Genomic DNA, 16,431 nt, shown 5'->3' with positions numbered 1-16,431 from the left:
CGTTTGCAGCTGTTTTTTCTCATTTTGAGTGGTACCACATCAGCAAATGTAGATCTCGAAAGCTTGACTCCATCCACGTCATTAAGGCCAACTCTAGTTTGTGGAGGCAGCTCTTCCCCAGGTGTCTTTTGAGTGCCTTCCAACCTGAGGGGCTCATCTTCTGGCATTATATTAGGCAATGTCTCATTGTTATTCATAAGGTTTTCACTGGCTAATTCTTTTTAGAAGTAGACTTCCAGGTCTGTCTTAGTCTGAAAACTCAGCTGAAACCTTTTTTGCCATGGGTGACCCTGCTGGCATTTGAATACCAGTGGCATAGCTTCAAGCATTACAGCAATAGTCAAGCCCCCACAGTACAAGAAACATATGCATGGGGGAATATTAAATTAGATACACTGAATTAAATTCCTTGGCAGTATTTCCTGGGTCCACAGCAAATGCTCAATGGATATTTGGTTCTATTTTCTTTAGCTTCTTTTACTGATAGCAAAAAAAAAAAAACAAAAAAACCCAAACTCATTGCCGTCAAGTCAATTCCGACTCGTAGGGACCCTGTAGGACAGACAGACCCTATAAAGTTTCCAAGGAGTGGCTGGTGGAGTCCAACTGCTGACCATTTGGTTAGCAGCTCAGATCTTAACCACTGCACTGCCAGGGCTTCAGTTTATTGGCACAGTAGAGTATAAAATGGTATTCCAAAAAAAAAAAACAAAAAACCCCACTGCCGTCGAGTCGATTCCGACTCATAGTGACCCTATAGGACAGAGTAGAACTGCCCCATAGAGTTTCCAAGGAGCGCCTGGCGGATTCGAACTGCTGCCCTTTCGGTAAGCAGCTGTAGCACTTAACCACTACGCCACCAGGGTTTCCTTAAATGATATTATGAGAAAAAAAAAAAACTCAAAATAGAAGGAAATGAATTATTTTGAGTGAAAAATTCGGAGAAGTTTCCTGAGCTCACCTTTTTTCTCAGCCTTCCATCTCAATGTTAAGCAGCATAAGCATCGGACAACAGTGTAGTGAAAGTCTAAACCAGGGCCACACATGCAAATGACTTCAGGGTCCAGATGGGGAACATCAGTGTGTGAGGTGGGAAGAATTGAACTTTGACCACTCACCCCTGACAGATTCTGACCATGTGGGTAGAAGCCCACTGTGCCAGATCTGAGGAGTTTTTTTTTCCAGAGAAGTCATGTGTACTTTTTTTTTTTTTTTTAGTGTGAAATATACTGATTTGAATATGTTGACATCAAATTCTGAACTTCTAAAAATGATGTATGTATAAGCCAATCAAAATATTCCATGGGTCCTTATTGCTTCATTGGGTAACAGAGTGAAATTGATGTCATAATAAGACAACCAGACAAAGTGTATTCTACCCGGATGAATAATCCTGATAAAAGGTAACCAAAGTCCTTTAATGATGATATTTTAAAAAAACAACTGGAAGTTGACAGGTTTTGAATTTGGGTTATCTCATGAATCTAGCAACTTATGACTAAACCTGTGGGGTTGCAAAATTATAAAGGTAGAACCTGCTAGCAAAGCTCCATGAAATGCTTGCCAGCATTAGCTAGCCGACAGGTTTCAAAACAGTTTGAATATTAGTCATCACACATACGCCTGCCAAAAAGGGTAGTGTGTTAGAAGAACATCTGCAGCACATATAAATACCCCTTGCCGAGTTACACCCCGAGAGGAAATCCACTTCGAAAGCTGCGGAGGACCAAGAAGCTGAAACAGCAGAGTTGTATGTTAAGTGACTGATAGACTTTCTCTATGGATGAAAACAGTTACTGAGAAGCTAGTTACCTCCAAACATTACAGGTGTGACCTCTAGCTTTTGGTGGCAAAGGAGGTCTTTTCAGGACTTATTTGGGCTCATCTTACTCAGCGAATCTCTTACACTGTATTTATAAATTGAATACTAATTCTGTCAAGTGTGTATGGGGATACCAGATGACTAATACTCCTAAATTACAATGCTGTTATGAAATAATGAGAAAATTCACTCAACCTTAGACCATATGTAATTGCACTGTAGGATCAATTGTTAAAAGCAAACAAGTCATAACATTTACTTAGAAAGAAGCAAAGCCCATCGTAGTAATATTGTCTGAAGGTTTATCAAATAGTGCAAATATATGAATTCAAACAGCACCAGTCTGGCAAATGGAAGACGATTTGAAGAACCATTACTGTTATAGACAGAGCCCTGTGACTCTGGAGCCTTCGTTTCTGATGGCAGAACCATTGCTCAATAAGCAACCTTGTTTTGCCACAGGACAGAGGAGGTTTGTGATCTGTCGCAGATTTCTGTGGGTCCTGGACGTTTGGGGAAGAAGCTCAGTAAAGAGAAATCCACGTATGTGACATTGCCTAGGATGGCTGTATGGTTTTTCCTTCAAAGATCTATAATTCATTTCTTTTCTTTTTTGACTCAAAATAGCCAATGAGCACAGCTGTAGAGATGGGGGTAGAATTTTCTTTTTGTCTTTCGCTTTCATTTTTTCTTGTTAAAAAGAAAAACAATCAATTCAGAGTTTAAATGATGCTCTTGTGACTACCAATTATGTAAAGTCAGAGAAGCCTATACCAACTTTTTTGCTTCATAAAGAGGGAAGGAAGGAAGGAGAAAAGGAAGGAAGGAAGGAGGAAGGAGAAAAGGAAGTCAGAAGAAAGGAAGAAAGGAAGGAGAAAAGAAAGTCAGAAAGTTAGCAAAAAAGGAAAGAAAAACAAATCACTGTGAAATCATTTTAGGTCGAACCAGAGCTCTTAATCCCCATCACACTGGCAGACTTTGGCTGGAAAGGAAAAGACCTCTCATGGGTGGCAAGGTTATGACTTGGGAATTGGCTGTTTGAATTTAGAAAATGCTGCTGATGTGAGGTGATCCTTTTCACTATTAATCTACAACTCACCAGCGACACAGCTTTAAGAAGGCTTATTTGAAACCTGAGATCCTGACACCGGATCTCAGCATCATCACTTGAAAATTTTGTGCAATATGAAAGCCATTTTCATGAAATGAATCGTTTAAAGACAGTGAGAGTCGATGATGAAACCACACTGTGGAGCTTGAAAAGAGACGGGGCTGCTTTAAGAGAGAAACAGGAAGTTGTAACTAGAAGCCATCTGAATACTAAGCCAGGGCAGAATGCTTGTGAAGTAGCAACTTAAGTGGCAGTGTTTATTCTGAAATTCTCAGGCAGCCAGACTGTCTTAGGCAAACCTTGACAGTCGTTATCCAGCTTTTCATCTAAGGAATCCCGCGGAGACTGGAGAATGGAGAGACAGAGAAGGTTCAAGTTGGGGAAGGATGAGTCTCAGTTTCAACATCAGGGAGCCGTGGAGCTGCTTGTCTTTAATTTTTTGCTCATCCTTACCATTCTGACAATCTGGTTATTTAAAAATCATCGATTTCGCTTCTTGCATGAAACAGGAGGAGCAATGGTGTATGGTGAGTGCACTCATTGTGGGATTGCTGTGAAACTTGTTGCTTGGGCATAATTAGAGACTTGTGCTCAGATGGCAAAGGACCGAAACTGGAGAAAATGTGCCGATTGAAGTGTCATCAGCTTGATGAAAGTTGCTGCGGCAGAATGAACGCTCATCTCTTTCCAGACAAGCCGCCGAAATGTGCCTTGTCACAAGAGTAAATGTCACAGTCATGTTCTCACAAGGCACATAATCCGAGTCTGTTGACAGATGCTGGTCCATTGTCATGTGAGGACTCAATGTTTGTTTTTTTAATGATATTAAGCGAAGGCTCTGTAGCCATAAAGACCAGCCTTCGTTCCCAGGAAGGACTGATGAGCGTTTTAAAATTCTAGAAATAACATCACTTAAAGATGTATGGAGTAAATCCTCTTGGATCAACCAGTTCCAAGAAGAAAACTCTTGCAGAAACACACCCCACCCCCCCACTAGAATGATTATTTCCAAATCCATTTTAATTCTGTGAACAATGTTCTATTTTCTCATAATATATGCCGAGTGCCTTCATGCAGTACTTTTCCTATCTTAGCCTGGGTTCAGACTTGTAAATTTATCATTATTGTCTTTATGAGTATTATTTGTGATGTATATCATTTTTGTTTATATTTTTGGAGTTCAAGGTTTGGAAAAGCATTTGTTTAAGGTCTTAAACTCCCAAAATATTGCTCTTTCTGTGCAATTTACCATGTCGTTCATTTTTTAGGAAGTTTGATAAAGTATGACAGAGATTACCCAGTCTACATTCTCATCTTTTAAAGTAAAATGCAAGGCATTCAGTAGTTTTCAAATTGATGTTATCGATGCAATAGTTCACTTCATGACTCTTAGCGTGATGATGGATAATAACTTGTGAACATATGGAAACAGCTTAGGCATTGTTATAATTCATAACAAGGAATGTACGTTTATATCTGGGCTTCCCTCATTTTTGAAAGTCCCCAAGTCCTTTTACGTTCCTGAGGTTCAGGGAACAGGATCAACACGTGTTTTATGTGTTAGTCATGTGGTGTCCATAGTGTATTACTGAAGGATGTATAGTCATGATTTGAGGCTTAAGAAGTTCTATGCCTTAGCTGGATCCCACTGTGAGATACTTCAGTCATTCGGTGGGAGTTTCAGGCTAAGCAGTGTAATTTCTTTTCATCAGAATGATGTGCTGATCCCTTCAGAGCCCAGAGTTCAGTTCCTTTATATGGAGGTTCTTACTGCACACAGCAAAACTCTCATCTGAAACAAAGACAAACAAAAAAATTGTAATTGGTTGGCAAATAGTCAAACAGAAAAGACGTGGTGCTGTCAGCCATAAAGCCCTAGGCTGCAGCCTGTCTTTCGACCTTCTCCATCAGTGGACCAGCTCTTTTTCTTGACTTTACTAATAAATAAACAACGCGGATACAGTGTGTAATCTGAGAAGCTAGAAACAATGTAATTCCTGGCATTAAATTGAAGGGCTGTGTGTGGTTAGCAAAAAAGCACAGTTTTAGATGATTATAAAGCTCCATTGGAGGACACTATTTCTTCACAGCCCTAAATTTGAACCATGAATCGTTGGTCAGTCTCAGCTTATTTGTGATGAGGATATTGTTTAATAAAGTTTGGTTAAATCTTGGTGACCTATTCAAATTCAAGCATGTTTTGCCTTCAAAATACATAAATGTAATTTTTACTTTTGAATTTGAAAAAATTCAGGTTACTTTTAATCCTCAGAAAGTCCGTGAAATATATCATAATTGTCAAAATTATAAAGTATTAGCACATTGTCCACTGTTGAGATAGCATTTCTGTAAGTTGCTATTCTTAAAACAATTTAAGCTAAGGGTTATAAGAGAGGAATTAAGTTGGGCTTTCTGTCTTTGTCCTTTCATGAATTTTTATTTTTTATGTTAAAGTTATTGAAAGCAAATTCTGAAACAATGTATAATGCAAAAGCATTATACAAATTATAGATATGTATATGTAGATAATTATCCCATTATTGGAATTTTGAGCACATTTGAGTTATCTTGAACTATATAAAACAATATGGAAAGACCTATCTTTCAGCGTTGTTTATATTTTCCTTGGCATAGAATCCCAACTGTTGGAATTTAAGAAGAACGATTCCAGCCTCCTCATTTTACAGAGGAAGAAGCTGAATCCCAGAGAAGCGAAGGGACTTCCCTAAACTAAATAGCCATCATGGCAGGGTCGATACTCGCTTTCCCTCGTCCTCATCTCTTAATAAAGCCCATGTCCATCTTAAAAGAGCTCTCACTGATATTCTCTGAATATAGTCCATATGGATGGCGTTAGTGACTTCTCATATTTCTTTTCCAGTAATGATCTAAGTATTATATCTAAAATGTTTACTGGGGACTTTTTGCCACTGATGGAATAAAATACTCTGAAGCTACAACAGGGGAACAGGATAGAACATTCTAATAAACACTTTTTAATGATAAAGGGAAAGGAGATGTCAAGTGAATTAATTGCCCAGCAGCTATAAATGAAACTGGAATTCACAGATTAGGAAGGAGCCTTGGAGATTGTAAATCCAACATCCTCATTTGGCAGATGAGGAAACAAAGACTTAGCACGGTAAAGTTCATGCAATGTTAGCTGCTGAGCTGGGATTCAACCTGCATCTCTTTACTAAGAGATATAGAAGGTATTTTAAAATAGTTAAATTTTTTCAATGTGCTTTCTGGAGAGAAGATGTGTCTGTGAGATCCAAATGTATCCTTAGCCTGTTTATACTTTCAGGATTAGTCAGATAGATTCTCCTGTCCAGAAAGTCCAAAAGAGTGAAATTTCAGTGAATTTCATCAGTCAGACCAACTAATGGTTTTAGCTGAAACCCTACCAGGTGCATGGTGATAATCAATGGCGAAGAAAAGAAACAAAATGGTTTCATATTAAAACATTTAAAAGTTTGTTTTTTTTTTTTTTTTTTTAAAGGAGATGAATATTTGAGAGTAAACTGTAGCTCAGTCATCTCCATCCTAGAGACACATATACTTGTAATGAAACGCCTTCTAAGGTTTGGCCATTCCTTACATGACGCTTATCAACGAATTTGGCTGTTTTCTTTACTGTACTGAATGCTGCTCTTGCTTAGGGGCAATTTGTATAATGTATCATTTGCCTCTCTACCAAGAACCATAAATATTTTTCTCAAGTACCAACTTTTCTGTCCTACCTCTGCCCAGCCCACCATCTGTCATTCTGCTGGGGTTCCATTGGCTCGTGCCAAATGTTCTTTGGAAGATGAAACGGATGGTAATGCATTTTTCAGCACACCTGGAAATCCAAAAAATAAAAAATTCTAGGGAGCAGGGACTTAGAAAATGACCCATATGAGTAAAATGAGGGGGGAATCAATCCAATGGAACATTACTGCTCTTTTATAGTCACTTTTAGCAAAAACGTTCCAAGTTGTCAGCCCTAAAGTATCATATGGAGGGTTGTGGGGGCCAAGAGAAATCATGTGTGGTGTTCCATTTGACTCTGCATTGATTGAAGAAAAATCTGATACTCCAAATAAAAATAGTTCGCCATATGAAGAATGGATTTTTCTCATGCTATTAAGGGTCATAGGATGCTTTTAAAAATTAGTGGCAACGTTATAAAAATACATTTTGTTTCATGAGGAACAGTAATGGGTACTTGTCTTTCATGATTTCTGCACCTCTCATTATTTCAAAATGCAAGGATTATAACCCATTGCTGGTTTAAAATGTAAGCGATAGTGGTGTTCATTTAAATTGGACTAAAAGCTTAGATGACTATTAATGGTCAAAATATTGATTGACAGCAGCTGGAAAAAAATTTTTTTTTTTTTTTTTTTCTGGTGTACTTAGCTCTGCTCACTTAGGGCCCTGTATCCCTTACTCATTGTTCATAAAGGAAAAATTGCTCCTTGTTCCCTGATTGCATTAAGAATTCCATTATATACCTCTGGGGACTCCTACACTTTACAGGACATTCAGAATGCCATGACTTTGAGGGCTGGACTCTGAGCTTAGAGAAAGAACAATTTAAACCTCTTAGAATTCGACGTTTGATTTCATGGCCTCACAATATAAGAGACAGTCTCTGAATTCAGGTGAACATTTTTCTCATTCGCTAGTGGCAGAAAGGAAATTTTAAGCCACAGATTTTTAGATTTTGAATTCATTAAATTAGGGCATATTAAAATATTTCCTAATGCTCTGTGAGTATATTTAATGTTTTAATAGGACCAATTTAATTCACCCAATTGCATTTTTTCCCCCCAGACTTAAAGAAAATACAGTTACGTAGTGAACCACCAAGGTTTTAAAAGCCATCTTTCCTGAAAAATCTTCTTACGGCATTAATTTTATCCTGGCACTCTCCTGAGGTTCCCCAGGATAAGATTGGGTTCTGGGACCTGGTCTGGCTCTGCTCTACCCATCCAACATTGACTTCACCAGTCCAGCTCTGCTCTATGAGTGTTGGGCCCATGGTTGATGCTTACTCCCACTTCATCCCTTTCCCCATGCCTGGAAGTTCCTTCCAAGTCTCCTTGCTTACCCAAATATGGTGTGCTTTGTGGAGAAAGCATTGGGCAATTTCTTGGGGATTTGAGTTTTAATCCTGATGATTTTTTTTCAGTAGTTAGGTGTATTACTTTAGGCAAGTGACCTAACCTTTGGCCTTAGTTTTCTCATTTCTACAATGAAGAGAAAATAAATATATCACTGAGTTCCCTTCCAGCCTCCATGGCCTGTGATTTTTCAGGGTCCCTCAAAATTTAGACCAAGGTTGACTTCAACCATCATCTCTCAGCCACTCCAGCCCAAACCAGCTGCTTTCTTCCCAGAACCCTCAGCTTATAGTGCTATCTAGTCCGTTCTCCTGGACAGGATTTTAGTTAGCGTGATTTTACCACTCTTTTTTTACTTCTTTCAGAGGTACTGCTTTGACTCTGTAATAAGTGTTCAGTATATTCTGTTGAATTCATGTCAGAAAGGTGAGAACAAGTTACCCTATCGGAACAGAGAGGGTTGGCTCCCTATTCAGGACCCTGCCTGTGGGCTTGTGGGCATGTTCCTTATGAAAGCCATAGTGGCTCTAGTTTAATTTGAAGGGGCCTATATGAAACCCTGGAAACCCTGGTGGCGTAGTGGTTAAGTGATACAGCTGCTAACCAAAAGGTCAGCAGTTCAAATCCACCAGCTGCTCCTTGGAAACTCTATGGGGCAGTTCTACTCTGTCCTACAAGGTTGCTATGAATCGGAGTCAACTCGACAGCAACGAGTTTTGTATAGGAAAGACAACTGGGGTTAGGAGGCCAGTGTACCAAACCTTCTGTCTTTATTGTTGTAAAAAGCTTGATTTTAAGGAATTTCTGAGATCAAGGCAAGGTTTTCCATGCTATAGGCATTTGCCACAGAAAGGGTGAAGTAATGGAAGAAATGGAGACATATTGCTCTCTATAGTTTTTTAAAAAGTTGATTTTAATAAAAGAACTTCCTGTATATTTTGCTGTGCTTCTGAATTCCAAAGTAGCTATGGAAAAACCAAAAAAACCAAACCCACTGCTGTTGAGTTGATTCTGACTCATAGCAACCCTATAGGACAGAGTAGAACTGCCCCATAGAGTTTCCAAGGAACGCCTGGTGGATTTGAACTGCTGACCTCTTGGTTAGCTGCTGAAGCAATTAACCGCTACACCACCAGGGTTTCCAGGAGCTACAGAAGAAGCCCTTAACCACAAGCTACTGTAGTGCTTCTGAGGATTTCCCTCTAATGAGTGTGCACATCGGGAAAGTGAGTTAGAAATTCAAACGATTTATTTAGATATTATTTTTTTAATTATTTATTTATTTATTTTGATATTATATGTAGCCTAAATTCAATTAAAATTATGTGGCTAGTGAAGTGGGAACACAAAGAACTTTCGTTAAACAACTATTATGTCAAAAAGTTGACATATAATAAAAATAGCTAATACAAATAGCATTTACTGTGTGAACTGTACCATTCTAAGTACTTTGCATATATTAGCTCATTTAATCCTCCCAACAACCTTTCTATATATGGGGAAACCGAGGTATGAAAAATAAAATCCCTTGCCCAAGGTCACGTATCTTCTAAACGCCGGAGCTAGAACTCAAAGCTAGGATTCAGACAGCCACCAGCTATCACAAACCTGAGTGTGTATGTGTGTGTTCGGGGGGGAGTATCATTTTCATTTTACATATGAAGAAACTGAGACTCAGAGACATAAAGTAACTTGTTGGTAACTGACAGGACCATGCTTCAGATCCAGGACTGTAAAATGCATGTTCCCTCACCTACAGCAAGCATTTAGCCCTAGAATCAACCTGTTGCCGTCCAGTCAACTCTGACTCATAGTTACCCTATATGGCAGAGTAGAACTGCCCCATGGGGTTCCAAGAAGCAGCTGGTGGATTCAAACTACTGACCTTTTAGTTAGCAGCCTGAGCTCTTAACCACTGTGCCATGAGGGCTCCAACCCTGGAATCCCAGAAACCCAGTGCCCTAGAATAAACACAATGACTGCTGTTATTTAATAAATGTCTACTCTGTGCCAGCTGATGAACTCGGTACCTTAGGAAGTTTACAGAAGAAATATAGAGGTTGAGATATCTAACTATGTACATTATCACAGATCCTCACATGATCCATGTAAAATAGACATTATGATCTCCAGTTTGCAGATAAGGAAACAGAACTCAGAAAATTTACAACTTGGCCAAGGCTGTGTAGAATAATTGGCAAAAGCACATTTTTGAAAGCTAGGGTTCTCAAATTTTGGTCAGAGTTGTCTTCTCCTCCATCTGCTCTAGATATGTAACTCTCATGAAGTCAGTGATGGAGAAACGTTGGTGGGGGAGGGGGGTCAAGTAAGTTTTTCTTTTACCTTCATGCCTCAGAAATGTTCCATTGTCCATAGCAAAAAGCCCACATAGAAGAAACAGTAAGAGCAATATACTGTGAAAGCCCATCCATACCAAGTAGCTGGAGTTAAAATATCCCGGAGAATGACAAGGCCTGACCAGAAAACACTTGCAGCAGCATCAGGAAAAGCAGTATTGCAAGTGCACTGCCAGTCTGGTTTTAGATGCCTGTGGTTGTTGAATGGGTGTGGCAGGTACTGTAAATAGTTTGAGAAGGAACTGTGCCTTACTCATGCAGATCATGCAAAATAGACTGTCTACATATCTTAGTTTAATTAAACTTAATTTTTTGGAAAGACGGAAGGTAGAATCATTTGTTATTCCTCTGGGCTCCCTGAACACTATGAAACCTGTGTGCATGAGCCCTAGGTGGCATGGATTTTGATGGAGTTCCAATACTGTTCAATGACACACATCTTGGTAGAAACTCTTATTTATACAACAGTGGTTCCCAAACCAGCAGCACCAGCATCGCCTGGGAAATTGTTAGAAATGCAAGTTCTCAGGCACCACCCCACACCTACTGAGTCAGAAACTCTGGGGCTAGGGCCAAGCAATCTGTGTTTAAACCAAGCCCTCCAGTGGTTAAGAGCTACCGCTGCTAACTAAAAGGTCCACAGTTTGAATCCACCAGTCAGTCGCTCCTTGGAAACTCTATGGGGCAGTTCTACTCTGTCCTTTAGGGTCTCTATGAGTCAGAATCGACTACACTGCAATGAATTTGGTTTTTTCCTGGTGGTTATGATGTGCTGAAGTTTGATAACTACTTTGCTAGAAAAATAAGGTTCAACATGTCGTTCCTAGTGCTGTGTACTGTATTTCCTCCTATCTTTTCTCTTTTACACCCCATCACCCTCTGAGAGACATCTCTACTCATTGTACAGCTTGTCCCTCTTCTACTGTCCACAACAGTTTATAGTAGCCCCATCTCTTGCTTGAGAAAAAAAGTTGTCTATAATTTCGTATTAGGAAGCCAAGATCGGAATCCCAGAGTCCTGTGAAGTAAGTTGTGTCTGTGTGTGTGGTGTGTGTTGTTGGATATGACACCAATGATAGATGGTGAATCTTGGACACCCCACCTTGGTGGGAGGATCTGATGGTTGAGACTGTTATTTTCCATGTCATAACTCTACTTGATGAGAGGATGGAAAGCTTGAATGAGGCATCCCAAAGTGGGACAACTTCACGGACCACTTTCCACCTTGTAATACCATGGGGTTGCTCTTACTGACAGGTTCCCAGACCCATTCTGTAGGACTCTTGTCCTCCCCAAAGCAAGTTGATAATGAGCCAGCACAAGGCAATGAATTGTATCCTTTTTGGCAATACCCATATTTTCCTTTAATCCTTTGAGTTTGGAAGGGTGTAGGAGAGAAGAGACAGGATAATAGCTCTGAGATAATCAGAAGGCGTTGTACATTTTTACTTTCTGTTTCATCCTTGACTAACCTCAGGGAAAAACTAAACTACTAAAAAGGAAAATTTTAGGAAATGTATTTTAAAACCCATTGCCCTCAAGCCGATTGCGACTCAAAGAACTTGGAAACCCATGTCATCTCTAAATATTCTTTCAAAGACTTTAATCAGATTAAACCAAAACCCATTATCATTGAGTCGATTCCGATTCATAGCAATCCCATAGGACAGAGTAGAACTGCCCCATAGGGTTTCCAAGAAGTGGCTGGTAGATTTGAACTGCTGACCTTTTGGTTAGCAGTTGAGCTCTTAACCACTGTGCAACCAGAGCTCCTTGATCTGATTAGGCAGTGAGTAAATATCAACTAAAAAGCATAAAATTTTGGAGAAGTCAGTTAATTAAAGTCTGGTATTTGTGACTGCTGTCTCACAGACAGGTTTGGAATGTTGTCCACTGATTTGGCCTCCTTAGAATATTCATCATACCCTTTCCTTTGTCTTCATTCCCCTCTTTGAATCCCTAGTTCACATTCTTTGAATCTGAGTGACTGAAATAATAACATCACAGATTACTTGCCTTAAAGAATCTCCCATTATAAAAAATCCTAATAATGGTAAAGAACACTCTTCCTTGGGCTTGATTTTGCTCCTTGCACCTTGACATTTCTCTGCTCAGACTTTCTGAGGAGCCCCTCATATAAATATAAATGAATTCTGATGTGAACTTCTCTATGCCTCCACCTTACCTCAATTGTCTTTTTTCCCTTCAGGTATTCATCTCCAAATGCTGTTTCCTCTGCTTCCCAACAAGTAGCTCACTCATTCTTCCTCCAGACCTTCCCACCAATTAGCCCTCCCTCTGGAGCACTCTCTGCTTCTCTGCTTCTCGGGACTCTATCTTAGCTGCCCTAGTCAGCCACCCTGGACAGCTTGATGCGCCTGATTAGCACTGTGCTCATTTATTTCCTTATGCTGCTCTCTAGAATGTCAATGCCCTTTTCTCGACAAAGCAACTCCTCCTCATCCTTAAGAACTTCAACACTTTTGGGCAGGGATTAAGCTGGTCTCTCCTTTAGGATCTCCTAGGACTTTATACATGCACTTGGAAGAAAAAAAAACCTTTCATATTTCTGAGGATACATTCAGCTGCAGGTTATAGAGACCCTGACGGAAGCAGACTTAAGCAATGAGGGCACTTATTACCTCCCATAATTGTCCAGAGAAGAACAGTCTTTGGGGCTGGTGGATTCATTAAGACCCAGGTTCTCCCTTTGCTCTGCTCTGTTATCCTCAGTGTTGACTTCATCATCAGGTTGGCAGCAAGGTGGCTATGGAAGTTCCTGGTGTCCCAACTAGGCCCAGTAATTTCCAGAGGGAGAAGAGGGCTCATCCTTCCTGTATCTCTCTCTTAAAAAAATAGAATGTCAAAATTTTTCTAGGAAGTCCCCTAGCTGGCTTCCCTTTACTTCTTATTGACCAGAATAGGGTAAAATACTCACTCCGGAACCAATTATCTCCAAGAGGAATGGGAACATCCCTGCAAGTAGAATAAGTTCAATTTACACTGAGCACATAGCTGTGTGGGGAGGGTGGATAGCTGAACAAATCAAGGCTTTGTTAGGTAAAAGGAGGGATAGATGCTGGGTTGGTAACCTACAATGTCTGATACACTTATCAAGTTGAAATATAACATTATATAATATGACATAGTTTAAAAATTTGTTTTCTTGTTTTAGGGAAGGAACAATGCCTCATTTATCCAGATTATTCTTGGTAGCCACTCAATGCATTGAGATTGAAAGAACTTCAAAACTCAGTTTTTCTCCTAGCTTCATGTATTAACTACATCCGCTTTTGTTGCTGTTGTTGTTGTTGGGTGCCATCAAGTTGGTTCCAACTCATAGCGCGGTCCTGCACCACGCTCACAATCATAGCTATGTTTGAGCCCACTGTTGGAACAGCCACTGTGTCAGTCCATCTCATCAAGGGTTTTCTTCTCCTTCGCTGACCCTCTACTTTATCTAGCATGGTGTCCATCTCTAGGGACTGATCCCTCCCGACAACATGTCCAAAGTACATGAAATTAAGTTTTGCCTTCCTTGCTTCTAAGGAGAACTCTGGCTGTGCTTCTTCCAAGACAGATTTGTTTGTTCTTCTGGCAGTCAATGGTATATTCGGCATTTTTTGCCAATACCTTAATCCAAAGGCATCAATCCTTCTCCAGGCTTCCTTATTCACTGTCCAGCTTTTGCATGCACATGAGGCGATTGAAAATACCCTGGCTTAGTCCTCAAAGTGACATCTTTGCTTTTTAACACTTTAAAGGGTCTTTTGTAGCAGATGTCAGCATTTTAATATATACCTTTACAACCATCTGGTTAGCTACGTGTGTGTAGTTGGACTTGTTGCATTGTACAACTCCAGTGGGACACTATTCCTATAGAAATAAAATATGAAGGGAGCCCCATGGAGTTGTGCAATGCAGTGTGGCACTGTGTGTGATAGTGTATGCACTCCGCTGTAGTTCTGAACATAGCCAAAAGCTTTAACACTTTTCTGTTTTAAAAATCGTTTTGTAATCTGTTCCATTAAAATTATATATATATATATATATATATATATATATATATATACACATATATAAATCATCTTTATTCCTCTAAGAAAAGCCCCTTTAGGGAAATGCTTCAGCATCATGTAAAACAACGGTCAATCAGTTGGAAAGGGAATTGGTTATAAAATGCAGGTTTAATATAAGAAGAACTTCAGGAAACACTAGCCTAAACACTTTATTCTTACTGGAAATCAGGATCACAGGGCTGGTCAGGAACAAAGGGCCTGGTTGTATGAAGGTATTTTAATATTTTAGGGATAGAATCATTTTTTATTCATTTTTATAGCCTCCACATATCCCAGAACAATGTCCTATGTGTCTGTGGTGTGAGAAGAATGGGTGAGTGAATAGAGTTTTCTCATATTTTCCATATAGATAAGGAAGGGAGAACCAGACCAGAAAGGCAAGACTCATATTTCTAAATGCTGCTTGTATCGGTGGCTCATGTGGCTGTTTCCTCCTTCCTCCCTCCCTCCCTCTATCATTCCTTCTTCCACAAACATCATGGCATCAGCTGTGCATCAGGCACCTGCTATACAAGAGTTATATTGAAAGCACTGCTAGGACAGAGCCATCATAGTGTCTGGCATGATGTTCTTTACATGCGGGACACTTAGGAACGTTGGTAAATGACTAACTAGACAAACTCAGAGGATGCTTTTCTTCTTGACTCCGGGGAGATTGTGGACTTAGAGAAAGTTGGGCTACAACTCTCCCTAAAGTGTTTGGCTTTTATGGAGGGAAGGGATGAAATGTAGTACATAATTTCTGCCTTGAATACTCTCATTGTCTGTTGTGCAAGACAAAGCCAAGGTCTGCAAAATTATGCTGAACCACACAGGCCTTTAAAACATTGGGCTCTAACAGATGTGGTTCCAACTCCAAGTACAGTAAGTGCTTGAAGATGAGGGTGCTCAATGAGTACAGGCTCCATCAGAGTAGGCATCTGAGAAGAGCTGGGACTTGAGATGGACCTTGTAGCACAGTGAGTGTTCTAGGGATGAAGCCATCCTGCAGCTTGATGGGGGGCTTGTGTGTTGTTGGAGAGAGGTCAAAACAACAGGGAGGCACAGAGGGCTCATCCCTAGAACAGGTCTACATTGCTGTCACTCTAGCTGCCTGGATGCCCAGACTTACAGGGCAGGGGTTGCATCTTGACTAGAGTTTCTGTCTGGAGAAGGTGAGGCCATCAACCAGCACAGGGGCAGGGGGCAGGTCTCAGTGAAGTGCTTGTGGGGACCAAGCCTGTGTGCCCTTGTGCTGGTTATCTATCCCACTTTGCTGGAGCAGACTGTCCCGTTTTCTCCCCCAGCAGGGTAGGTTCCTAGTTTCATTGTTTACCAATTGGAATGGTGACTTTACCTGTGGCAGTCAGTCTTCTTTCTCCTTCCATGCAAATGATGGGTGCTTTCTGTGTCCTGTATCTTTGCATGGATGTAAACAAACAAAAAGAACGCTTTTATTAGCATTTCCTTATTAGCAGTCTTACTTTATCTGTCACCTACTCTCAAACAATACTATTACTGGAGTAAGTTAACTCAATACTCCATATCTCTGTCACCATGTGGCTAAAGCACTGAATGGATGTTTTGGCTATAAAAGCATTACTAGCTCTATGGATAGGTGTTTTAAAAGAAAACACACACACACACAAAACTCATTGCTGCCTAGTTGATTCCGACTCATAGCGACCCTATAGTCCAGAGTAGACCTGCCTCAAAGGGTTTCCAAGGAGCACCTGGTGAATTTGAGCTGGTAACCTTTTGGTTAGCATCCATAGCTCTTAACCACTGTGCCACCAGGGTTTCCAAATAGGTGTCTAGTCCTTGACAAATGAGGATTTTCCAGTTGCTGCTGCTCCAGGAGCCCTTGTGGCACAGTGGTTAAGAGCTCAGGCTGCTACCCAAATTGTCGGCAGTTCAAAGCCACCAGATGCTCCTTGGAAACCCTTTGGGGCAGTTCTACACTGTCCTGTAA

General features: G+C 40.3%; 1 protein-coding gene across 4 annotated transcripts in view; it reads left to right on the top strand.

Moving 5' to 3' along the window:
* The first annotated feature begins 1,729 nt into the window (after positions 1-1,729).
* SLC9A9 (solute carrier family 9 member A9) overlaps positions 1,730-16,431 on the top strand; it is a 663,200-nt gene continuing 648,498 nt past the window's right edge. Inside the window, exon 1 of one of the 4 annotated variants that reach the window (XM_064275568.1) lies at positions 1,730-3,460. In XM_064275568.1, the coding sequence (XP_064131638.1) occupies positions 3,286-3,460 (175 nt within the window). In that variant the 5' untranslated portion in view covers positions 1,730-3,285. The remainder of the gene's footprint in view (positions 3,461-16,431) is intronic. The other 3 variants (XR_010319148.1, XM_064275567.1, XM_064275566.1) reach the window with 3 other exon arrangements.

This window comes from Loxodonta africana, chromosome 23, assembly GCF_030014295.1.
Source record: "Loxodonta africana isolate mLoxAfr1 chromosome 23, mLoxAfr1.hap2, whole genome shotgun sequence".
NCBI lineage: Eukaryota > Metazoa > Chordata > Mammalia > Proboscidea > Elephantidae > Loxodonta > Loxodonta africana.
This window is presented reverse-complemented; position numbering and strand designations above follow the sequence as displayed.